The sequence below is a fragment of the Eutrigla gurnardus genome (genome assembly GCF_963514095.1).
Source record: "Eutrigla gurnardus genome assembly, chromosome: 1".
NCBI lineage: Eukaryota > Metazoa > Chordata > Actinopteri > Perciformes > Triglidae > Eutrigla > Eutrigla gurnardus.
Window position 1 is genome coordinate 2,450,790 of NC_139915.1, and position 22,737 is coordinate 2,473,526.

Consider the following 22,737-nt stretch of genomic DNA (forward strand, 5'->3'; position numbering starts at 1 on the left):
TATGTTGCTTATTGCACCTTCGCTCGGCTCCCCTGTACTTCCTCTTTCAGGCTCCAACCCCTCCCTTAGCATAAACCGCAGGCGGGGGGGTAATCAATTCAAGGACATGTCCTCAGCCATGTCTACAATGGCGACTGCAGTGTGCTGCTCTATGAATGGGAACCAGCAGCAGCAGCAGCAGCTCTTTGCAAATGAGATGCTCAGCTGACCGATAGTTGTTATAACAACACTATTGTACTCACTGGTCCCTGCAAAAATGAAATCAAGTCTATGGTATGGAGGTAGCATCGGGTAAGTTTGATAGTTTGAAAGACTGGTGGAGAATGTCCATCACAAATGCCTTTATTAACCATTGTTTTAACAAAATCTAGGTAACATTAGAAATGAGAAATAAAGGCATGTTAGACATGCAAACATGGTCACTGCAGAAGAGAAACAAAAGACAGCACACGGTACAGATTAACACGGTCAGATGGCTGCAGATGTTACAACAGAGGGGTTGCATAGGATTTACAAAACCAAACATCCTCACCGCACGGCACTCAGTTCAGCCCATACGCCGTTAGAAATAAGACAGAAGTGATAACGGTGAGAGAACAGAGCCGTGAAATAAAACGGAGAAAAAAAACATCTTGGTTAGTTGCAATTTCACAAACGATTTCATAAACATTATGGTGAGTTTCCAACCTGCCGCCTTCCCTTGTTCTCATTCAAAGTGCATTAAACCTGCTTGGACTGAGTCTGCTCAGTCCAGCTACAATCATAAGTCGCTCACGCCAAAGTGATCAGACTCCAAAGTGCATTACCCATCTGGCCCAGATGTGCCCAGTCTCTCTGTCACTACAGTCCACATTGATCACATTCTTTCTTTACAAACAAGCACTTGCATTCTTCCATCTTTGCTTCGTGTCTCTAAGTAAACGTATGTTATAGTAAGGCAGCGTGCACCTGCAGCTGTTTCCCACGTATTCATTTCATTCACTGCTCACATTTCAGGGGAGATTCTGCAATATCCTGCCGTTAATAAGCTGCTATTAATTAGTTAATAAGCAGCCTCATCTTGAGACGTTAGTGGTATAACCAATTTAACAGCATTATATATAATTAAATCTATAGAATTAAATCTAATAGTAAGTGTGCTTATGGAATTCCTTATTTCCAACTTCACAGGATCATCGGATAGTAGTCAACAACTTTCTCCATTCCTATCTCTCACAGCTCCTTTTAAAATGCTTCAAAATACAGAACAATGTAGAACAGTGACAAGAAGACATTCAATATGAAACATTAAACATTTATATACATATCTATATATATATAAGTGAGCTCTGATGCAAATTATTTTGGATACATTGAAGTGAAAATCCAATCAGACCAGAAGCCCTTCGTTTTCTTTGGGATGCACCAATAACAACAGCATTGTGGGAAATATCCGACTAGAACCGTATCGGACAGTTTCCACACTTTATGGAAACGTAAACCAAAGAGTAGCATGTGATGGATAACAGAGGCAGCATCAGATGCAGCAAGTCATTGATGTCAATCTGAAATCTTGGTCAGGAAGTGTTGAAATCAAATGTTCGAACCTGTGTTGCCGGTTATGAAGTGGTATTGATGCATCTCTAAGTTCCCCCATCAAGTCTCAGCCTGGATCATTCATTTTTGCATGAATGAACAAAGTTAATAGGACCAAAGCAAATACCCACTGACTTAACAACATATCTGGTCTGACATAACGCACTAAAGCTCTGCGGTGGCCAGGCCTCTTCTCAAATAAACAGCTGAGAAATTGCAGATCTGCTACGTGAGAAATGTAGAGGAAGCAAATACCAAGTCAGTGCCGATGGTCATTTCTCACTTCAACAACGTCTGGTGCAACAATGAGAACCGTGTCAGATTTTGGAGACAAACATTACTGATGGAGTCACATTGGAACTGCTCCAAAAAAACTAAGTGCTTACAGGAACAGTCAACCTGATGGCCTCATTAAACGGAGAGCCTCGCTCTGAGGCCACGGTGATGTAAATAAAGGATAAAGTGATGTTCAGATTACAGCCAGAGCACTGGAATTCAAAGTCTATTTACTGAACGTTCTGCATGGAAACACAGTGATAATATCATACACTTACAAAAAGCCTGATGGATATTTGCATTATAAGGAAACGCCTGTTTGCCTTTGACATGCAGGTACATGATCTGAACGGTCAGAAGCAGGTTTGGAAGACTACCCGACGCTGAATGATGAAAAGGGTTGCTGTTGTCTGAGAGGGTCGACTGGTTGTGGAACAGCAATCAAGGCTTAAGGTAGGCAAAGGAAAGTAATCACAGTCCAATCGTGGTTTGAACCACGTCGGTGACGTGGAGTGGAAGGAGCAGCACTAGTCCTGCACAGTGATGTACCTGTACGGTTAAACACATTCATCCGTGTAATCGCTACTTACTTGGTCTACAGGAAACAGTTGAAAGGAAGGACGCTAGCATTGTGTTTGGAATCTTTAAATGTACAATAATGCTGTTCTGTTAGAAAATAACGACTGTGAAAATAACATCTGTTTACAAACGGTCAACCTGAAGAAGAGAGAAGGTCCGCGGTAAGTACCCCGAGGTAAATCTAAACCTGGCACACATTGCTTGTAAATGTATTGTCCTTGTTGGGGCAACAGCCACGCTGGAGGAGTCCATTCGCATCACAGTAGGCTACAGCATGACAGCGTTGGAGACCATTCTTTATAAACAGAAACTTTAAGGTCTTTTTCAACTAGACAAAATATTTCCATTGCCTTTGAACTTTGGTTAGGCCCCTTGCTTGCTGAATTTGGCAAAACATTTAAAATATGTTTGCATTGATTCAGTAAAGAAATATAAAAAGGGGGTTGAAGAGGTGCATATACGGCTGGTTTATGACTAAGTGTGTCCCTGCATTCAAAGCTTACAGGTAAACACACACTAACTGGTTACCGATGCCTAGAAATAGTATCTGAAAGTTTAGAAATGATAAATATCGAATGTATTCAGACTAGTCAAGCCAAATAAGAAAGAAAATACTGTACAATATTCAATGCACAGCTTCCCACACCATGGCTTTAAATAAGGCATTTTCTTTTCCAATGGCATGAGAGTGGGAAGCTGTACATGCATTGTGTTTAAAAGGAAAAACAACCTGTATATTTCTGTCTGTCAACTCAGTAAGACATCGCGTGTTTCTCCAGCCTGCAGGAGAATATAAAATATGCTACACGGTTCGCTCGATATGCACATCAGCCAGGAAGAAGATCCTTTATGCCTCCCATCCAGCCTATATTCTTGCACGCATGCACAACAAACTCGTAATTTAAACATCTCTCGTTTCGCAGCATCTCTCGAGAGGATCGGATGATGCACGTTTTCCCTGGCACGTGTTTCTACATTACATAACGTGACCATGGCCCCCCCAAAGGGCACCGAGCTGCACGGAGAACCCTGAACATCAAGGCAAATTATCTAACAGCCCCTCGTCGGGCACCTAACGGAGGCTACTCACTCTGGTACCACTGCGGGGCAAATAGTTGAATTGTTGTGGGAGGGGGGGGATCATTTCAATGTCACAGCATGTGTGTAGCTGGCAAATGGCAGAAAATAAATCACTTTAACAGGCTACAGTCACACTTAAGGTACCCGGAGGGAACACTTTTACGCAAATTACGCACGCAGTGTGCCTCTGCAGATGGCAGAAGCCACTGAAGCTCAGATAAAGTGAATCCATCCGTTCTCCCATTCCCGCGGCGGGGACATCTTGAACCTGTGACGTCGCACTTTGTAGTTGTTCCCGTTATTATTGTCCCAGAACTCCCGGCCGCCGACGCGGTATCTGATGGCGAACTGAAAGGTGCCGCCGCTGTCGAGGTACGTGGGCATGACGATCTTGAAGCAGAACTTGTCTGTGTCGCCGCTGCAGGACTCGGGGACGTAGGCCGCCCTGCTGTCCATGCACGTTATCCAGTTGTTGAGCGAGTACCGCAAAGACACGCTCTTCTCGAAGGCCAGGTTCAAGACGCGCACGACCCCGTTGAGGCTGAACTCGTCCGCCTCGGCGGTCTCCAGCAGGACCTTCACCTCCCTCACTTTCTGCACGAAGCCCGGCAGCGTGCCCGGGTTGGTGAACTGCAACTCCATGAACGCGGAGTGCGCGGGGGGGCGTGGGAACTTTGTGTCCAAATGGTTGAGGTGGAGGGGGAGTTTGGCCAAGATGCGCTCCGGCACCTCCGGCTCGTCCGCATCGTCGAAGTGCTTCACCGAAATGAGCTCCAGGCCCAGGGAGTCGGCGAAGCGGACCTTTTTCTGGCTGCTCGGGCTCCTGCTGCGGGAGACCTCCAACTTTGCCCTCTCCGTGGGTGTGGGCAGCGACTTGCACCTCCGACGCAGGTTTGGACTCTGCGGGGGCTTCAGGAAGACCTCCCTGCCCCGCGGTCTCTCCTCCACCACGGGGCTCTCGGCGGTGTCACAGGTGCCGTTCATCACATCCAAGTCTTCCCCGTCGTCGAGCCGCGGGTTCGCCGCCGCCAGGCTGCCGAACAGCCCGGCTATGCAGCTGTAGTTCCTGGGCAGGCAGGTCTTCGGGGGCAGCATGACGACGGGAGGACGCGCAGGCTCCGCTTCCATAAAACGCTGGAGGTTCGTGCACTGCAGAGAGCCGGAGTGGCGGTGATGGGAAAAGACCGGCGCGCCGACGGACGCGTCCGTCAGGTGTCCGTGTCCCCCTCGCGGATAGGCGCTCCGGCCGCGTCACAGGTCGACACCGCGCCGCTCTGGACCAATAAAGGAAGCCGCCGACGTGCGCGTTCCTGTGAATCCGGTCACTTTAAATGTCGGACAAAACACACTTTCTGCTCCCGCGAAGAGACTAGAACACATGAAGAGCGCACTCCTTCTTCTTTGGCAGCGCCGTCACTCGCTTCCACGTTCACGTTCGTGAACGCGCATCGTTGTGACGTGAACTCCGCTCGACGTCATCAGTAGCTCTACGTGCAGAACTGAACGTTGCAACTGAATGGTTTCCTGCTTCATAGAGACGCACCGGTTCACTCCCCCTTTCACCACACTACACGTTTTACATCATTCTGTGACGTCATCATCATTAGGTCTCTATTCTATTCTGCAGCATCGGGTGTGAATGACGACGCATTAACAGACACGTAATAACTCATCTGGAGCAGAGTGAGCTGTGGCAGCAGCGCATTCAGCCCCGCCCTCTTTCAAGACGTCACGTCTTTTCCGGTGCGCCCTCTGTGGGTTGCTATGACAACGGAGTCGCAGCTCGTCTCCAAAGGCATTCGCCGGGGATTCAGTAGCCTACATCTGTGACCAGAAAGACAACTCACCCGGATGGACAGCAGCTGGTGTCCGATAGTGTTTCTGCCTGCTTAGTGAGTCCTACAGGGGAGACGGAAGAGGGGAGACAGAAAACTTCCGTTTGGTGAGTGAAGTCTGGTGTAACGTTTCAAACTCAGCTGATTTACAGAACTCATGCACCTGCTGGATTTTTTCCCTTTCTTCTAGACATCACCATGAAGCACACAAGCTAAAGACACGATGGAGACCTTAAAAGAAGTGGCTGATAGTGGATCAGACGAGGAGCTTCCGACCCAGGAGGAGGCGGTTGAGGAGCAGAGCCCAGATAGGAGACACGTTGATGCCCTTCTGGATATCAGCGAGGAGGAATTCAGGAAAGAAATGGAGCCGTTTGAGCAGCATTGTTACTCTGATTGGGAAGAAGCTGTAAGTGAATGCAACACTGTTTTTTTTAACGCTTGCCTTCATCTGATTAAGTGACGTAGGATGTACCACCAGTGTGTTTATATTATGTTTTATATTTCCACATTTGTACAACAATTATCTATGTTATTTGTTCCTGATATTGCTATACAACTTGCTCAGCATCACATACCAATACTAGCACAACGTCTACTTACTTTTAACATCGACTTGGCACAATTCATTTGATGTATTTTCAGTTTAAACATATAAAACGTTTGTTTTCATATTTAACACATTCTATTCGATCTGACCCCAGGTTTGTGGCTGGGCCAGGGCTGCTCCACTGAGCGGCATACTTTTGCCTCAGAGCAGGTGCAGGAAACCGAAGCAAGCCGACAACGTGACCCCCTCGTCTGTTGACCCAACAATCCGCGTTGCATCCAGCTCATCCAGCATCGCAGAGCGCCGCTGTGAGTCTCATGGTGACCCGCAGGACAGCTTGAAGAAATCCACCGCAGTAAACCAGCACACCGGATGGGGTCACGCTGCTGTGGTGTCTCCGCAGGACGAAGACGGCCCAGAGCGGCCTGTCCTCCATTCAATGCAGACAACCAAGTCAAAAGTCCCACACAAAGAAGGGGTGGAGGAGGAATGGGACTCTTTGCAGCTTCGCCACATCCCTGCAAAATACTCAGACAGCAGAAACACTAAGCATCAGTTACACAGCAGGCTCAATAATATAGTGGTTCCCATTAAAAACGTAACATTTTTACCACCTATTAAATCACTACGCCCAAACCCTCAGAAAGCCAGCAGCCAGCTCCGCAGTGGCAAGCAGACACCAGAAGACTGTTTCATCCTTGAGAAGAAGAGCAGGACAAGAGGAACAAGGGTGGACACCATTGCTAGTCCAGCTCTTCACACTCACTCTGCAGGCCCGACCTCAACGTACCGGGCGTGTCAACACAACCACCCCCTGTTCTCTGCTGCGAGTCTTTCTGTCCCAAAGAGGTGTCAGGTAGCTGCGTCTTCCAAACCCGACACAGTGCACCACACAAACTACTCAGTGACCAAGAGGCTCACGCAGGCCGTCCACATCGGCACGGCAGCAGGTTCACCCGCCCGTATGTACCCCAGCAAGACGGTGTGCATGTAAGCAATCCTTTTAAACTCTTCAACCAAGTAAAAAAACAGCCTGTTTATCTAATTTCCCATCATTCATCCCTCAGAATCATCATACAACATTCAATCAAGCAGAAGAGTATAATGGTATGAGACTGAAAAGTAACTAATGCAGAGGTCATTCATCTGGTTTAGTTTTCAGTCAGTTCGGTCCGACCCTTCAGAACATACCGACCATTAGCAGAACATTGAAATGTGAAGCTAATAAAAGTCATTTGGGATTTTGTTTTGTTCTGACCCGTTCCCACGAGTGCTTTTTCAGCTGTTCTAGTTACCTAGCAACGGTGCAACTACCTCATAGGAATGATGGCAGCGTGCCTGCCTCCCCTTCTACTTCTCAGCCACAAGCAGCTCTTTCAGAACTTCAGTGTCGCTCTGCAGCCTGCGATTATGTGATGATGATGATACAAACTGTTGCCAAACTACAGCATCCACTTTATACAAGTCAGAAGGGTCTTCAGTGCAGCGTACTTACACTTGTGATGATCTGGTTTCCTGTAAAAGTAAAATAAATAAATAAAACTATCCACCGAGTGAGATTGTTCCAACAAATAAGACTGTATGTGTTGTACATTGAAGAAGGCATCACCAGCATGCCTGTGCATCCTTTCCCACCATGCTGAACAGAGTGGAATTACAGGCTTGCTTTAGGTGTGTGAACCCTTTTGTTTCACACACAAGCAGCTGCTCTCTTTCTTTTTTGTTTTCTTGGTTGAGGCAATGTGTTTTTTATTTCCACCTTTGTTCTAGAATAATTGACAAAAACCACAATGTCCACTTTCCAGCAGTTTATTAAAAACATCTCAAGTATAGCTTCAACAATTAATCAAGGCAACCATTAACTCTGCACATATAGGCAACAGAAACTCATCCTGCTTAAACAAATATTTTGTGCTGGGAAAACATCTGCATGCACTCCCTACGGAGAGAAAAATAAAGCACTGTAACGGACACTCGAGACTGACGAGACTTCTACACAGTTCTGTTTAAAACCTGCGAGACTTACCCAGCAGGGAGAGGCTGTGATGACGTGTTTGAACTCAACCACAAACCAGAAGTACTAATCTCAATACAAGAAATGTGGAAATGTAAAATGGCATTCAAAATCCGTATCAACACAGGGAAAGTATCTTTTAACGGTTTAGATATGGTGCAAACAAAAACAGAGCATGTTATTCTTGGAACAGTGTCTCAGTGTTCTGTACATTCTTCAGCTTCTAAAAATATCAATGAACTGTAACAGCGTTAACCACCCGTCGATAAAAATAGTGAGATGTGGTCAACACAATTATCTCCACTAAAATGCTGCACAGCATTACTTTCATGTGACCTAAATCTTTCCATCAAACCTGGAGGGAACAAAGAGGGAGCCGTCTAATATTTCATGCAAACATGGTGAAAATATCAAGTTTTTCATTTTCCAAAACATATTCTTTTGTAATTCTGATAAATGCTAAGTTAGAGCACCACATTGTTGTGCGGAAATAAAGTGAATGCTTGGGTTAAGGCACCGACATACCAAAAACGAACAAATGATCAAGGCCTAAAGCTCTACGGCTCCCAAGTAGAACACAGTCTGCATGTGGTGCCTGTGCTTAATGAGCTAACTCAGTGCAACAATATAGTGACATCAAAACAATAGAAAATAAATTAAAACACTGTCCCAACCGGATTCCTTTCAGTCAAAATCAGGATGGAAATACGTACAATAGCTCTGGCTAATCCTAGCTCTAGTCCACTATGTGTTTCTCTACAGTAACATTACTGGATAACTTCATGCACAGAGTACTGCTACAGTATACACTTACACCCAGCTAATGAATAAGTCAAAAGACAGTTAAAGCCTAGTCTGCTTACTGACCTGACTGCTGAGCTGTAGAAGCTCGGACACACAAAAAAAAAGAGTTTTTCCAACACCAAACGTCACAATCACATTTCAATGAAAGGTGTGCAACAAGACGAGACAAAAATGTGCCATATTTGTATGAGTAACAGTATGTTTCAGATAATTGTTTAATGGCTTTGAGCAATGATGCACTGTTGAAGGCTTCACGGGGTTTTATTTTGGAACGCGTAAAAGCCGGTCAAGTGTTCCACTGGCTGCAAAGCTTGCAGGATGTCTTGCTGCCACTGATAAGGCAACATCACCAAGGTCGCCATGAGACACACAAGCTGAGTATAGATATTTATGTTCCTGTACGGCTGACCAAGTGAAGACTTCATGCACATTTCCAAACACGTACGTTAACTAAATGCACATCATAGTTAGCTGTACAGCCGAGATGACATTGTTTTCATGCAGTATATGCATATTGGAAAGCTGTCATACAGGGTACATTTTATGAGCCTTTTTCTTGAGAACCACGCACAGCTAAAGATGTCCTCCCTTCTAAGTGCAGATTTAACACTGAAGAAATATCCAGTCATTTTTAAACTGCTAGCAAGACAAGACCAAAGAGTGAAAACCAGTCAGAGTGGTTATACATCGATATAAAGTAAACTGCCATTTCAGACAAGACGCAAACAAATGTAACTTTATGTGCAAATAAATATGTAAACTATCACAGGAGCTGATGAATCATGCCCGCAGAGCTAATAAAGTGCAGCAGAGCTGACAGGATATATACCTGGAAAGGCTCTGGACATGATGTCTCCAGTGGAATGTTCAAAGACATTTTCTTACTGCTAAGACTGTGGTCGGCTGGACGACAGCGTGGACCGATTCCTCTTACAGGAACAGGCAGACAAGAGGAAATTGTACTGCGAAAGCTTAGGCAGCTTCAGCTGTTGGGTTTCTCAGGATGCTGAAAGAGAGCACAAAGTTCCTCACATGTCTGAGTTTCCACAGAGCTGAAATGGGACTCCATATTCCAGGCCAGGTCTGCTGACAAGAAGTCATCCATGACGGTTTGCGTTTCGTTGCTCGTTAGGAAGAGGTGTCCCAGGCCTTCCGCCTGGCTGGTCACAGTCTGCGTTTCTGTACTGTTCAGCAGCCTCGCATGCTCACTCTGACTCACGGGAGCCGGAGCAGAGAGGCCCGTGGCGAACGAAGGGATATCGGTCTGTGTTTCTGTATCCGAAGACTCGGTGCTTATAGAAAAGCTTGAATGGCGTAGAATGCTACTCAAGGGCATGTTGCTTCCAGCGTTCAGCAGGAAATTGAGGTCAGTCTGAGTCTGAGTGTCAAATAGCTCCAGGTCGCTGGCTTGGGCTCGACTTGGTCCCTCGCTTTGGTCCAATTCATCCATCAGCAGGAAGTCCGTCTGGGTCTGGATGTCCAGAGACTCCAGCGGCGTGTCACCACCCAGTCCTCCCAGCTCACTCTCCTCGGTCTGTGTCTGGATGTGCACAGCATTGAGAAACTCCTCAAAGTCAAAGTCAATCCCATTGTGTTGTTCCTGAACAGATCCCAGACCTGACCCGCAGCCTGAAGGTGCCTCCGTGAGCACCTGGTGGCCTGTCATACTGTCAGACAGTATCGTTTCTAGGTCATTTAACAAGGTCATCGTTTGGGTCTGGTTATCTGCCATGTTGTTTGAATTGAGCTCATCTGTCTGCACCCCAAAACACATACCAGCAGCGGACTTCGAGTCCTCATATATACTGCTTCCTGTGAGGGTATCATCTATGTCTAGCGCAGTCTGAGTGGAGACACTGAGGGATTCACCGTCGAATAGATCGGAGCACATCATAGGCTGGTCCTGAGCCTTCTCTTCTGGCTGTGACGTGGCAATATATGTCTGCGTTTGCCTGGTTTTGTGTGGGGGCACAGATGAAGAGGAGCAAGGAATTTGACTCACGCACTGGCTTTCTGTCTGAGCTCCAATAGAGGATGTGGCTTTTGCCCGGCAGGAGAACGTCTGGGTTTCTACATTGACTGGCAGGAGGACCTGGGCACTTACGCTGATGTCCGTTTGGGAGCAGGACGACACCGAGGACTCACCCACGGAGCACAATCCCATTCCCTCCCCAACCCCCACTCCTGTGGGAATGTTTGACAAGTACGATTTGTCCGTCTGAATGTTGGTGGAGGTGCTTCTTCCCCGTTGTCCTGCCAGGCTGGCTGGGTCATCTGTAACCACAGAGTCCAGGCTGACCTGCACCCCCGTGCTAATGGGCCCCAGGCTAGAGCGGGAAGTAGGCATGCTACCCTTGAAACACAAACTCTTTGCATTGAGTTGGGGTACCATAGCTCCTTGTGGCAGGAGGTGAAGGGTGCTGACGGAGCCTTGGTTGTCTACTGCCAGCACCACAGACCTCAGAGTCCCACTTTCTGTGGATGGAAGGAGGACAGGCAAGTGGGCCAGCTGCATCACAGGAACACTCACCAAAGCCATTTTGGGTTTTGGTAGGAGCACCTTCTTGATGATCTTACGGGGGATGTAGATCTGATTCACCGAGTCTTGGATATGAACAGTTTTATCAGAAGGGGTTGCGGTCTCGGTCAGCTCTCTACTAGCAGACATGAGCTGACAGGTTGACTCATTAGTCTGAACCTTTGCAGAACCGATTAACAGTTTCTCCATCTTTCGCTTTTTTACTGGAGGAATTCTGTGAAGAAACAAAAAAAGAGCCATTTAATGTTTAGACAAATCCAAAGCAACGTTTCAACACAAATCAGGATGTGCTCTGAAGGTACATGCCTGTGTTCTGTAGGAATCTCATGGCCTGTCCTGTAGATATGTGAGAGGAGAGCAGCCCTGCTAGCATAAGGACAGCCACATGTACAGTGGTAGGTCTTCCCACAGTCCTCTATGTGCCTCTTTAGATCCCATTCGGTGCTGTAGCCATTGTTGCACTTGAAGCACTTGTGTTTCTTCTCTGCATGCATCTTCATGAAGTGCTACAATGAAACGGATCAAAGAGCAAAGAATACATTGCATACAATTGATTTGTATTCTGTTTTACTTTTGAAGTATGCTTGCTTTTCTTCTTCTTGGCATTGCGGGAGGGGTTAAAGATAAGGGGATTTTTATAAGTAGGCTAATAAATAATAAACATTTAGTATTGTTAAACACATTCCAGTGAAAAGTATATGGTATAGATACTACAGAACTGTAATTGACATATTTGAATTCCTTTGATCACATGAATAGGAGTGCAGATATTTGGAGAAAAGGCTTACTTGTTTAACGAGGGAGAACTGTGAGAACGGTCTGTTCGGCCCTCTGGGACAGCCTTCAATCGGACAGCAGTAAAGCTTCTGAGAGCCCTTCATGTCCTTTCTGACCGTAGGATTGACGATACCATCCTGTGGGTCACGATGCCGGCGAAAGACCAAAGAGAACACAAAGCAGAGAAATATATGCATTTTGGATGTTTATGTCATTACCTTACTCGGTAGCAAAGTGTTAGAAGAATACAGTGAATTCATTCATCCCAAAGCAACCAATTGAAAAGCCCAGATTTAAGCTGAACGGAGGTTTTACTTGATCTACAACGTTTCTTACGGTAACTGCTATAAAAGGCACTCAATGATGTATAATAAAATGTTGTGTATACCAATATTTATTCATTTTTCAAAGTAACCATAATGATTGTGGGAAAAAAAGTACATTGCTTTGATTTTCTCATTGGGAAAATATATTTATTAAAAACGTAATCATATTCCAAGAGACGGGGCACATCAGAGACTTGCACACACTAAATGCATATTATGAGGCCGACCCGGCTATGTGACCAAAGCAAAGAGAGGCTCGGATTACAACATACATACATATGTACATACAGGGAGAGAGTATTAATTCTCTCTTCAGTTATCCATTACTCCACTATGTCTTTACATTTCACACAGTTGCTTTTTTAAATGTTCTGCATCCCTGAATAGTATCTTTATGGTTAATGGATTGTATACGTATTACAGTAACTGCACTGACTGTACATTGCATGGTGAAAAAAGAGAAAGCCATCCACTCCATGACAGTCTTTTATACTGCAGCCTTACAGTGGTCAAGGTCACCTCCTTCTGCTGTAACACTGGAGGGAACAGAACAGCCAAAGCTGACAAACACCCTCCGGTTCACCATATGGAGTTAGCACAAGCAGACATTTTGCTAACAATGACCGTTCTTGCTGTCGGCGTCAGCTACATCATCTGGTCCTCGGCCGAAGCCTGAGTCATGTCGAGACATTCGTCACCAGTCAGTAGCTGGCTGTGGCCCTAAAGAGGGAGACGGTTGCCACACCGGGTTTGCACAGCGTTTTAAGTGGCCATTGCCAAGATCCTTTATCTGGGAGACTGTTCAATACAGTGATAAGTGAAAGTAACAGACTAATTCTGCTTCTCCTTGCTGCTGAGGTCAGTGATAAGGATAGAAAGACAGCTAACTTATTTCACATATGAGAGGCTGATTGAATGAGTTTTAATAAAAATGCATCAGTCTTCACAACCGGTAAGAAAAAGTCAGTGGGTGATCAAATACATGACTGCTGTGCAAGGCTGCTGTAGAGGTAGGCGGTGTAAATAGAAAACCCATATGGTGTCCCACATCATACCTCATTATAGCAGTCGGACTTCATGCAAAACGCAGAGAAAGCATATAGAGTGCCAGTGGGAAAATATCATTACCGCTGTCGACAGAAGTTTTACATAGATTGGGATTTAAATTAACATGCTGCTCACTTCGTCTTCTCTCTTTAAAAAAATAAATAAAAGTATTGGAATCCTCCATTACTCTTAAAGTGACCGACATGTCACAAATAAAGCACTTCTATGTTTTATAGCACTTTGATCATAACACTGTTGTACTTGGGTATGTTTGCTGAACAGCTACTACTTTACTCAGACGAGGACCTAACACTTGGGTCTATTTTTTAGCTCTTACTTTTATCAGCAATGATATGTTGTGGTTTCTTTCTTTTGACAAATGTACTTATTGTAAGTCGCTTTGGACAAAAGCGTCTGCTAAATGCCCTAAATGTAAATGTAAATGTTAGTACAAGTACAAACATAAACACTAACTACATATAGTATATATGTAGTTTCTGTTCATGTTCATGTACAAAATTGATAAACCCATTAAAGCTTTTGCAGCTCTTTTTTCTTTGTTTGGGAGTACGCAAAGTAGAAATAAAAATAAAAAAGTATGCATGACTGGGTAAGTAAAAGACTAAAACTTACAACATGGATGGTAAAAGCACTGATTCTTCAAGCTGAGCCACATGCACTTCTTCTAAGAGCTAATTCAAATTCTCACATTCACCTATTTAAACAAGGGGTCAGTCTAGTGCAGGACAAAGGCAGCGTTTACCAGCAAATGACCTTCCATTCATGGAGGGGAAACGGTTAATTAAGCCAGGAGAACCAGGCTGCAAACGCTTTGATTGCCTCCAGTTTACTGACTGTTTAGCATTAGTAGTAGACGCTGCAGTGCTTTATGGTCCCATTTCAAAAAGGTCCTTAAAGTAATAACCAGATCCATTCACACACGAGCCAAAACCAGCTTCTCCACAAATCCCAGACCACCACGGACGGCCATCAGCTGATCTCAGCGCAGCATCGATCATAACCACTAGCGTCCGCTGCAATGCTAGCTCGCCAACAGCAAACGTAGCTCAACTTTTAACGAGCGTTAACTATGACGTAATGACGTAGCACGTTTGTTCACTACTTTTTTTTATCACGTTAACGTTAGCTAAAAAAAAAAACCGAGTTGTTACGGATGACTTGCGTTTTTTCCAGTTTCATGACAGCCTTTTCGCGGCATTGATTAGCCATGTTAGCATCACAACGACTAGCCCGTGTGCGCGTTAGCCGGGCTTGCGTGCGCGTTTACCTTGATTCGGTGCGACTTAACGAGATGCATGTTCAATGCAGGTGTGTTGGGGAGGATCTTGCCACATCCCTCCACGGTGCAGAGTATGTTCGTCCTCACTTCTTTGGTCAGCTCCGTGATGCTAGGTTTGATGATGTCCCGTGAATGCAGCACAGCCTGCTCCTGGCATCTCGGCCTGTCTGCGGCGGCGTTGTCTCTGTGAGTCGCCCTGCTCGTCGCGGAGGTCGCCATGTTTCTGTGTTGACAGTCCATTTGTTTGGCAGAGAGCCTCCTCAGCAGCAGCAGCAGCAGCACTGAGTGAACATTCTCTCTCCGTCCCTCAGCTTTGTCTGAAAGGCTGCTTCGCCAGGACTGCTGGAACAGCGGAGCCTACGTCACATCCGGTAGAAGAGCGTGCTTGTTTTGCAAATCAGAATCAGGCTTTGGAATGAGGTTGATTTTATAATAAATATGTATATGCCCGTGTCTATGTAGTATATATGCACAGTCTCTGTTTTAAAGTCGAGCTGAAATGAAAAAGGCCTTTTTTAAGACCTTTTAGATCACATCCCCGGTCATAATTAACACACAAACAAGTATGTATTTATATCATTATGTCAGGTTGTGGGCTAATCTTTGGAGGAATTTATTGTTGCCCTTATATTCACTGTATATAAACATAAATTGTCCCACTCACAACTTGCCTTGGTTACCATTCTTATAAACGTATGCAGAGGATTTATTTTATATAGAAATGTTTTGTATTAAATTAAAATGTAAGTTAAATCAGTCCGTTATGGATTTTTTTGTTCTCAATCCATAGCATCAGATATCTCCTGGATAACCTGTGAAGGTGTCATAGAAAATTGACTATTGGACTGCACAGGCTATATACCTTTGGAAGATACCCATATCCTCACATAAGCTGGTTGGTTGGTTGAATTTTTAAATTGCTCCAAGCAGCAGAAGGAGTTTGGATAGTGTACCCTATTCCTTACAGTGAAGTTATGTTTGGAAGGGATCTCTTCGCTGGCAGTAATGACAGGAGAAACCAATAAATATTTAAATGTTCATATGGGCATGCGAGTATTGTCTAAGAAAGACTTGAAAATGTGAACCTATTAAATATTTAATGTACCAACCAGGGTTTAAATTAACTCAGAAACAAGGACTGTAAATACCAACTGATGGAAGGATGACTTGTGTTGAGGATGGAATTACATGAATAGAATACAAAAATATTACAAAGTCTGCTTTTTTTATTCAATTTGTACATATAAAACATTTCATGGCAGTAATATTCTATAACTTAAAAACCTTCAACAGATATTTAAGTGACACTATTGTGACAACCACGGAGATATGTGCAACTGTAAGCACGTAGAAACAAGGTCCTGAATAAGGAAATTAATGACAGAGACATGGCAGGCCTCACTGTAAATCCTTTCCCCCATCATTTCTGTGGTGGGCGTGTTTGTGAGGAGGGACCAGGGCCATTGTCTGTGATGACGAAATAATTCCTTCCTTTTTGGGGGATACATGACAGCAGAGGTGTGACAGGGGTGGAGGCAATTCCTGTAAAATATATTAAAAAAAAAGAGTTCAACTGAAAATGACTCATAAGAAAAATCACAATTATTTATGAATTTGTTGACTTGATTAAAACATTTCTAAATAATTAAAGGACAGCATTGTAAAAGCAATTTCAATGCACTGACTGATATTAAGTAGAAGACGAAGAAGAAGAAGTAGTAGAAGAAGAACAGCTCCTTGAGAATATTTCCTCTAGTGTATGTATGTGAATGTGCCCTCTTGTGGTCATTTATGGATTTGCCAGGATTATGAATCATTAAAAATTGTTATGTTTTTCTGAGCTACAATGTTAGTATAATGTTCTTCCTAAAAGGCCTGTGGCTCACAAACTCTTGGTACCTGAAGACGCACAGCATCGAAGTGACTCCAGAAGGTTGGTGCTTGTAAATTTGACAACACATCTGAAGGGTTCATCCTGCTCCGTCATGGTCCTGTTGTTGAAGTCTCTATATTTTGTCTCCAGCTGAGGAAGGCACATAAAACATAGATGTTAGCAACTCAGAGTGATACTGACCTTTTAGAGACAGCAATGTGTGCCCTTTGTTTCTTTGATATCCAACTATTAAAACTGGAATGCTGAAACTAAGTATTTTAAAACACAAGCATGCCTCAGGATACCTTGTAAACGGCAGACTGTAGCTGAGGTAAGATGCCGCCACCGAAGGCCTCACAGGCACTCTGAAGTCTCTTTGCTGCAGGATCAGCTTGTTCTCTTTCTATGTGTGGGTCTGTAAATAGAAGGGAAGCCGAATACATGAAATCACAATGGAGAACGAATTAAGGCTAAATGCATTAAGCTAAAAAAAATAAATGTGTGCAATCACATAAAAATATTAAAGCTGCTAATCTCAGATCAAATGATTTGTTAAACATACTTGAGATAAGTTGATTATTTTCTGCAAGAGGAACAGGAGTCTTAGTGGGAAACACCTAGAAACAAAAAACAAAATTTCCAATTAACATCAGTTCAATCCATTTGTAAACCACCTTCCACAGTCGGGCTTCTCAGTACAAACAGCTCAATATTTGAGTGTAGTTGAGGTTCATAAATAGTGAACTTGGCAATTTACAGTTTTCCTCAACAGGTGGTCATGGATGTCAATAAGATAATAATAAGTTTACTCCGAAATCCAAAAATTCAGTTCACTGTAATTAGCACTGAAACACTCCAATACTTATCAGCCATGTTTGATTGAGTGGGAAAGAGAGGACATACAGAGCTTTGTATGGTGTGTGTATTTAGAAAAGACTTACATGTTGATATTGCCTCATCAGCAGGTCCCTAATGGCGGCGAGTTTCCTTCCACTGAGGTTAGCATCCTTGATAGCTTGATATCGGGTGGAGAGAACCAAGGCCTGCGAAGTACGTCACTCTTTTATAGGGGAATGGAAATACTAGAAAACATAAAACCTGCCACCTGTACAAAGAATGTCACGGGTTGAATATGACACTTAGTCCTCACCTGGGACAAAAGGGGCTTTTGCTTTGAAGTCAGGCTGGTCACAAAGACATAGGGGGTTTGAAGATAGTGAACCACATATGTTGGTTTCAGGTGGTTGGGCCGAGAGAAGGTGTCTCCCCATGCAATCCGAATCCACACAGCATCATCCGTGTGCTTCTTGAGTTTGACAGACACCTTGAATACAATGTCACAAGCATCTTTTAATACAGGATGTTAAACACAGAGAAGCCAGCACCTTTATAATTATGAAGTTGTGTGAGGAAGAATATCTGGCTTACATGTCTCACAAGCTCTCTGAGGTGGGATTTAAATTGTTCCTTGAACTGCATCAGCTCCACAGCGTGAGCATCATCTGGAAAAAAAATGATGAGCAAACATTATTACAGGTTTGAATAGAAACCTTTATCATAATAGCTTTTAATTCCCTGGAATTCACATATTAATAATACACCGGTGATGGACTACACTGTGCAAAAAGGTGAGCCTTACTTTGGGACTGTAAAGCACATGATGACCCAGACACCAGCCGGACACCTGACTTAGTAAAACCAATCATTAAACCCTGATCCCACCAGCAGCTGTGGAGTTCAATGAGGCAGAAAGCCTATTTTAACATACCTTCGGGGTCCATCAGCTGGAAGGCATACCACATCCCCTGGTTGGGATTGTCAATGATATCTGAGAGAATGGGACACCAAAGGGAAGGGACACAGCAGGCGTTATTGGGGTGGCATGGTATGATTACCGTTACCCAAACGAGAAAATAAGCTAGCTTGACTTACATATCATCTCGAGTTCTGTGAGGTGTTTCATTGCCAACTTGTTTTCCTGTAACGTCACAGACAACAAGCGAGGTAAATAAAATACAGGAGATGCACATTCCGTTGATTCCTATTAACACTATATATTTAAAACAACTTATATTTCAGGAAAAAGAGCCACACACGTCGCAAATGGAGAGGAGTTTTTCCGTTAACGCCCATTTTGACTGAGTGAAATCAATGGACTGCTGCTGCTCCCGAGTTAAACGGCCCCACTTTTCCAGCGTCGTTCTCAGCATTTGCGTCGGTATCCGTCTCATGAGCCGCTGCAGTAACCGTCTCGTCGGTTCGTCCATTCTCCCTCAGACTGGTGGACGTTATCCAGTTAAATGTGTGTACCTAGAAGGTCGTTTTTGAGTTAAATTCAACCGTCGGCTCCGTACAGCCCCGCACTGGCGCAAATATCTACACTACATCCAAACAAACCGCCGACAAACACGAATTGACCAATCAGATGTCGTAAGAGAATCTTACGCGCTCCCTGCTGCCTTTAGCGCCCCCTGCTGCGCTGGAGGGGTAGTACTACAGTCTCCTGGGACATACTGTATATTACTAATGTATTCAAGCCTTCCCTACATTAGCTGGTCATGGTAGAGTTCGTTTAAAGAGGTAGTTAAGTGGTTCCCAAACTCTGGGTCACTATAAATCCGAAGGATTGTGAGATAATGGGAGGCGAAAGAAGAAAAAACAGAGTCCTGATGCACAAAATTGTTTTCACTTTTTGGACTTTTCCCTGACCTTTGATTTTCTCACAAAAATATTTGATAATTGTACTTGAAATGATCTATGTGAGCATGGACGTTGGAAGTGTCTTTAGTCAGTAAAAGTCGGTGGGGTTGTGACTCCTCCGTAAATTATTACACATACACATGTATATTTATGCACATTTGTATGATTCTTCAGTAAATGTCTTAATTTTGATTCATCAACCACATGATTAGATGGATAGAAGTGCTCTTAAAACAATACATTTAGAAAAAATAAAACGGAAAACGTAATTTGGGAAAAAATATTACGGAATCTGGAAATAAATTAAACTGATTTCATGGGGCCCTACTAAAAATATTTCCAACGTCCCTGTATGTGAGACATTTAGAGAGGGGAATCACTCTCCTTCATAAACACTTATGAAAAGTAGGCAGTAACTATAGATTTATTCAATGTTTTTATTGTTTAGTGGAGTAAAACGTGCAGTATTTCCACCTGGGATATCCACCCTTTACATTTTACTCTTGTCGAGATATATTTAAAGGACTTGTTTATGATGCTCATTGGAAAGTGTGCAGATGATCCACTCCAGTCACCATGAAACCCATGAAACCCATGAAACCAACCATGAAACCCAAATTAAGGTCACACTGGACACTTTATCCACAAGGCTTGAAACAGTGCAGCAGTAGCAGCACCAGGACCAACATATCTGAAATGCTGAAAATGACGTCCATCACATTGACATTAGCCATGACACGGCCTTTAACTCAAATAAGACTGTATATATAGTTATCACGACAGAAATAGACACTTATCAAACATTAAACGCACCTTTAAGCAAAACCGGAAGTACGATAAGGAGAACGCTCTTGCGTCTCCTTTAAACCTCCGTCATCAAATGTCCCGCCTTTTATGAGAAGAACGCATCCCATTGGTCAGTTCGGGGGAAAGGGTAGACGCCGATTCGCTGTTTAATTCTCAGTCAAATTGCTGTCGTCGCTAAACAGTTACGAAAGCTTCCAGCGTTGTAGCCGGTAGCTCGTCCTACAGGTCCATGCTGTGTGTTTGCGTGTTAGATTCATGCTTGAAGACCAGCAGATTTAGTCGAAAGTGTTGAGAAAGTGAAGTCACCGCGTCGTTATTCTACGGGGAGAACGAGGAAACCTGCGGTGTTACACATCGTTAACGTTAGCCGAGGCTAAGCAGCTAGCTAGCTACAGTGACATTTAACCCACCGAGGTTTGCTGGGAAAACCTTCAGATGACACCTGCTTTCGACCGGTAAGGGCATTCACAGTGGTATCGAATGGCTGATATGAAACCATTTACAGTATGTATCGCACATGCAATTATTATGTGTCCGTGTCAAGGTCGGAACAAAACTCAGTGACCAAACCCACGTAGTCCATTCCAGAAAAGTCAGGGTGAAGCGTCACTTTGTCATTGTGTTGTATGCTCTCTCTCTGTGTCCGCAGGTAAGTGTCCACTGGAGCACAGTGCCCGTCGTCATGGCAACTCAGGACGGAGAGGGATGGGGAGGCATGAGTATCCTTAGACAACATGGCCTATAAACAAAGAGTAGTGATCCTGACACAGTGTATCAAGTGGAACAAGTACCAACATTTAGTTAAAACGCATTAACTCGTCAGCTCTATATCCTACTTTGTATGTATATCACTGTTGGGCTTTTGGACCGGTAGATGTGACCATAAGCTCTCCCCTGATGAGCACGTTGACACATTTTATAGACTTTTATAGATTAATTTAGGAGTAAATGCATGAATTAATAATGAAAATAACCAGTCGTTGCAGCCTCAGTATGTTCAGCATATTGCTATCTAATGGAAAAGTGCAGTACAGCAGAAAGAAAGAAATAGAGAAAGGCTCTTACAGTAATATTCAACAGTAATTGTTAATTCATTGCCCGCGATCAGTGATGGTCTTATTTGTGGGTTTTCAGTATTGCAGCAGTGGTACAGTGAGCCCTTAACTCAGCATGCACCCTGACCTGTCGCCTCACCTGCACACGGAGGAGTGTAATGAGCTGATAACTCGTCTGAGGCAGTGCCACACGGAGGTAGGCCACTCTCTCAATAACTGTATCGCCGTCTGCTTCATATACACAGAGAACTAAACAATGGCTATCTTGTTTCCTCCTCGCCCTCAGCACAACTTCCTGAAGTTCTTTGGCACGTGTAACGACGTGGACCGCGCGATGCGTCAGTGCCTGAAGAAAGAGGTCCGTCAGTTATTATTGTGCATTTTGTGAATGAGATGCAACAAAGGGACTGCTGAACCTTTTGGTCTTTGAAGAAAACGTCTTTGTTCAACAAATGTTTTCCTTGTTTTTCTCACCACTCAACAGAGACTGGAAAAGCGGGAACGCAGCAAGCAGCATGCACAAGAGATGAAACAGAGGCTGAAAGGAAGGCCCAAAGAGCAGCTCTGATGGACTATTAACTGCCGCTTTGCCACCGACACTGCAGGTTCAACGTGTTCAAACAATGGGACATTGAATGAAACTGTCTAACAGGCCTCTCCTGGTGTTTTCTGTATAGACAGAGGAACTTCTGTCTGTGTGAATTCAGAGGAGTGTGGATTGTAATGCATTGACGGGTCTAAGTGTTGCTGTTATTGCCATATATATTTTTTTGTATTGATTGAGGGAAACATGACTAAGAGGCCAGGTTATTTAAATGTTGGAGTCTAGCTTACGGCTTACTCTGACCGTGGTGTGAACTTTTCCTGACAGACTTTTGACTTTTCATCACCGGCTCTCACTTAAACTGTGTTTCCAGAACATTTTAGGTTAGCATAAAAATAAAGACTGCTGTTGGGGATCATCGTTTATTCCTCCCTCTGTTAGCAGTGCTCTACAGCTCCATCAAAGAGATTAGTGTAGCTGCTGGCAGAGCCCTTTCATCAAACATTATTTATGCTGGCAGGACACCTCAGGAATATTCTGGTAGCTGTTTTATTCATGGCAACAGTGAGAGTCACTTTCAGGTTATCAGAGATGCATTTAAAAGAAAAGCCCCAAAACCAGATGACCAGTGGGTGGATGTTACTCTCAGTGTGAACACACAGTACACCCATTAACTTACTCATTGTTGTTGGGAAGTTTCTTTGAATGGGGAATCGTATTGATTCGTAACAAGTTTGACTTCTTTTAAATAAAGTGAAATGTTAAATTAACAACTATTTTTTTTATTGTGTCATCATTGGAAAACAGTGAAAACAGTGAAAAGTATCAATCTGTAACGGTAATTGGTAAACATTCTCTCTAATAATGGTTATAAACTAGAGTTAAATTCATCCATCCATCCATTGTCTACCACTTATCCTGTATTCAGGGTCACGGGGGGGCTGGAGCCGATCCCAGCTGTCATTGGGCGAAGGCAGGGTTCACCTGGACAGGACGCCAGTCTATCGCAGGGCCGACATGTAGAGACAAACAACCATTCACACTCACATTCACACC

General features: G+C 44.0%; 5 protein-coding genes across 8 annotated transcripts; 2 read left to right on the forward strand and 3 right to left on the reverse strand.

Annotated features, from left to right (window-relative positions):
- Positions 1–326: 326 nt before the first annotated feature.
- LOC311012577 (protein phosphatase 1 regulatory subunit 3E) lies at positions 327–5,006 on the reverse strand. The gene has a single exon (XM_084008080.1). The coding sequence runs from the start codon at positions 4,636–4,638 to the stop codon at positions 3,724–3,726; it is 915 nt and encodes a 304-aa protein (XP_083864206.1). The 5' UTR covers positions 4,639–5,006; the 3' UTR covers positions 327–3,723.
- A 131-nt stretch (positions 5,007–5,137) lies between these two features.
- LOC311012568 (uncharacterized protein) lies at positions 5,138–7,430 on the forward strand. 2 transcript variants are annotated; one of them, XM_084008058.1, is made up of 3 exons: positions 5,138–5,466; positions 5,536–5,754; positions 6,050–7,430. In XM_084008058.1, the coding sequence occupies exons 2-3, from the start codon at positions 5,569–5,571 to the stop codon at positions 6,887–6,889; spliced, it is 1,026 nt and encodes a 341-aa protein (XP_083864184.1). In that variant the 5' UTR covers positions 5,138–5,466; positions 5,536–5,568; the 3' UTR covers positions 6,890–7,430. The 2 variants fall into 2 exon arrangements, with proteins under 2 accessions (XP_083864184.1, XP_083864183.1); XM_084008057.1 differs by having other exon boundaries at positions 5,139–5,452.
- Positions 7,431–7,688: 258 nt separating this feature from the next.
- On the reverse strand, positions 7,689–15,056 carry atmin (ATM interactor). Its single transcript, XM_084011750.1, has 4 exons — positions 14,691–15,056; positions 12,041–12,166; positions 11,559–11,758; positions 7,689–11,466 (listed from the first exon to the last, which is right to left on the reverse strand). Exons 1-4 carry the CDS (start codon positions 14,940–14,942, stop codon positions 9,696–9,698), a joined length of 2,349 nt encoding a protein of 782 aa, XP_083867876.1. The 5' UTR covers positions 14,943–15,056; the 3' UTR covers positions 7,689–9,695.
- An 868-nt stretch (positions 15,057–15,924) lies between these two features.
- On the reverse strand, positions 15,925–18,965 carry cenpn (centromere protein N). Its single transcript, XM_084024775.1, has 10 exons — positions 18,672–18,965; positions 18,508–18,553; positions 18,344–18,403; positions 18,004–18,077; positions 17,726–17,899; positions 17,517–17,618; positions 17,138–17,192; positions 16,881–16,990; positions 16,602–16,725; positions 15,925–16,244 (listed from the first exon to the last, which is right to left on the reverse strand). Exons 1-10 carry the CDS (start codon positions 18,840–18,842, stop codon positions 16,123–16,125), a joined length of 1,038 nt encoding a protein of 345 aa, XP_083880901.1. The 5' UTR covers positions 18,843–18,965; the 3' UTR covers positions 15,925–16,122.
- Positions 18,966–20,248: 1,283 nt separating this feature from the next.
- cmc2 (C-x(9)-C motif containing 2) lies at positions 20,249–22,484 on the forward strand. Of its 3 annotated transcripts, XR_014597324.1 has the most exons (6): positions 20,249–20,537; positions 20,732–20,801; positions 21,263–21,333; positions 21,424–21,495; positions 21,622–21,886; positions 21,937–22,484. XR_014597324.1 is itself a non-coding variant. In XM_084012131.1 (5 exons), exons 2-5 carry the CDS (start codon positions 20,765–20,767, stop codon positions 21,703–21,705), a joined length of 264 nt encoding a protein of 87 aa, XP_083868257.1. In that variant the 5' UTR covers positions 20,249–20,537; positions 20,732–20,764; the 3' UTR covers positions 21,706–22,481. The 3 variants fall into 3 exon arrangements, 2 of the variants coding, with proteins under 2 accessions (XP_083868257.1, XP_083868258.1); XM_084012131.1 differs by having other exon boundaries at positions 21,622–22,481; XM_084012132.1 differs by lacking the exon at positions 20,732–20,801 and having other exon boundaries at positions 21,217–21,333; positions 21,622–22,478.
- The last annotated feature ends 253 nt before the right edge of the window (positions 22,485–22,737 follow it).

Excerpts from the sequence above, each read along its gene's own strand:
- LOC311012577 (XM_084008080.1), bottom strand. The coding sequence starts at position 4,638 with ATGGAAGCGGAGCCTGCGCGTCCTCCCGTCGTCATGCTGCCCCCGAAG.
- LOC311012568 (XM_084008058.1), top strand. The coding sequence starts at position 5,569 with ATGGAGACCTTAAAAGAAGTGGCTGATAGTGGATCAGACGAGGAGCTT. Across the intron at positions 5,755-6,049 it reads ACTCTGATTGGGAAGAAGCT|GTTTGTGGCTGGGCCAGGGC; the intron begins GTAAGTGAATGC and ends ATCTGACCCCAG.
- atmin (XM_084011750.1), bottom strand. The coding sequence starts at position 14,942 with ATGGACTGTCAACACAGAAACATGGCGACCTCCGCGACGAGCAGGGCG. Across the intron at positions 12,167-14,690 it reads TTAAGTCGCACCGAATCAAG|GATGGTATCGTCAATCCTAC; the intron begins GTAAACGCGCAC and ends CGTGACCCACAG. Across the intron at positions 11,467-11,558 it reads GAGATTCCTACAGAACACAG|AATTCCTCCAGTAAAAAAGC; the intron begins GCATGTACCTTC and ends GTTTCTTCACAG.
- cenpn (XM_084024775.1), bottom strand. The coding sequence starts at position 18,842 with ATGGACGAACCGACGAGACGGTTACTGCAGCGGCTCATGAGACGGATA. Across the intron at positions 18,078-18,343 it reads CCAGCTGATGGACCCCGAAG|ATGATGCTCACGCTGTGGAG; the intron begins GTATGTTAAAAT and ends TTTTTTTTCCAG. Across the intron at positions 17,900-18,003 it reads TCAGAGAGCTTGTGAGACAT|GTGTCTGTCAAACTCAAGAA; the intron begins GTAAGCCAGATA and ends ATTGTATTCAAG.
- cmc2 (XM_084012131.1), top strand. The coding sequence starts at position 20,765 with ATGGCAACTCAGGACGGAGAGGGATGGGGAGGCATGA. Across the intron at positions 20,802-21,262 it reads AGAGGGATGGGGAGGCATGA|ACCTGTCGCCTCACCTGCAC; the intron begins GTATCCTTAGAC and ends GCATGCACCCTG. Across the intron at positions 21,496-21,621 it reads GTCAGTGCCTGAAGAAAGAG|AGACTGGAAAAGCGGGAACG; the intron begins GTCCGTCAGTTA and ends ACCACTCAACAG.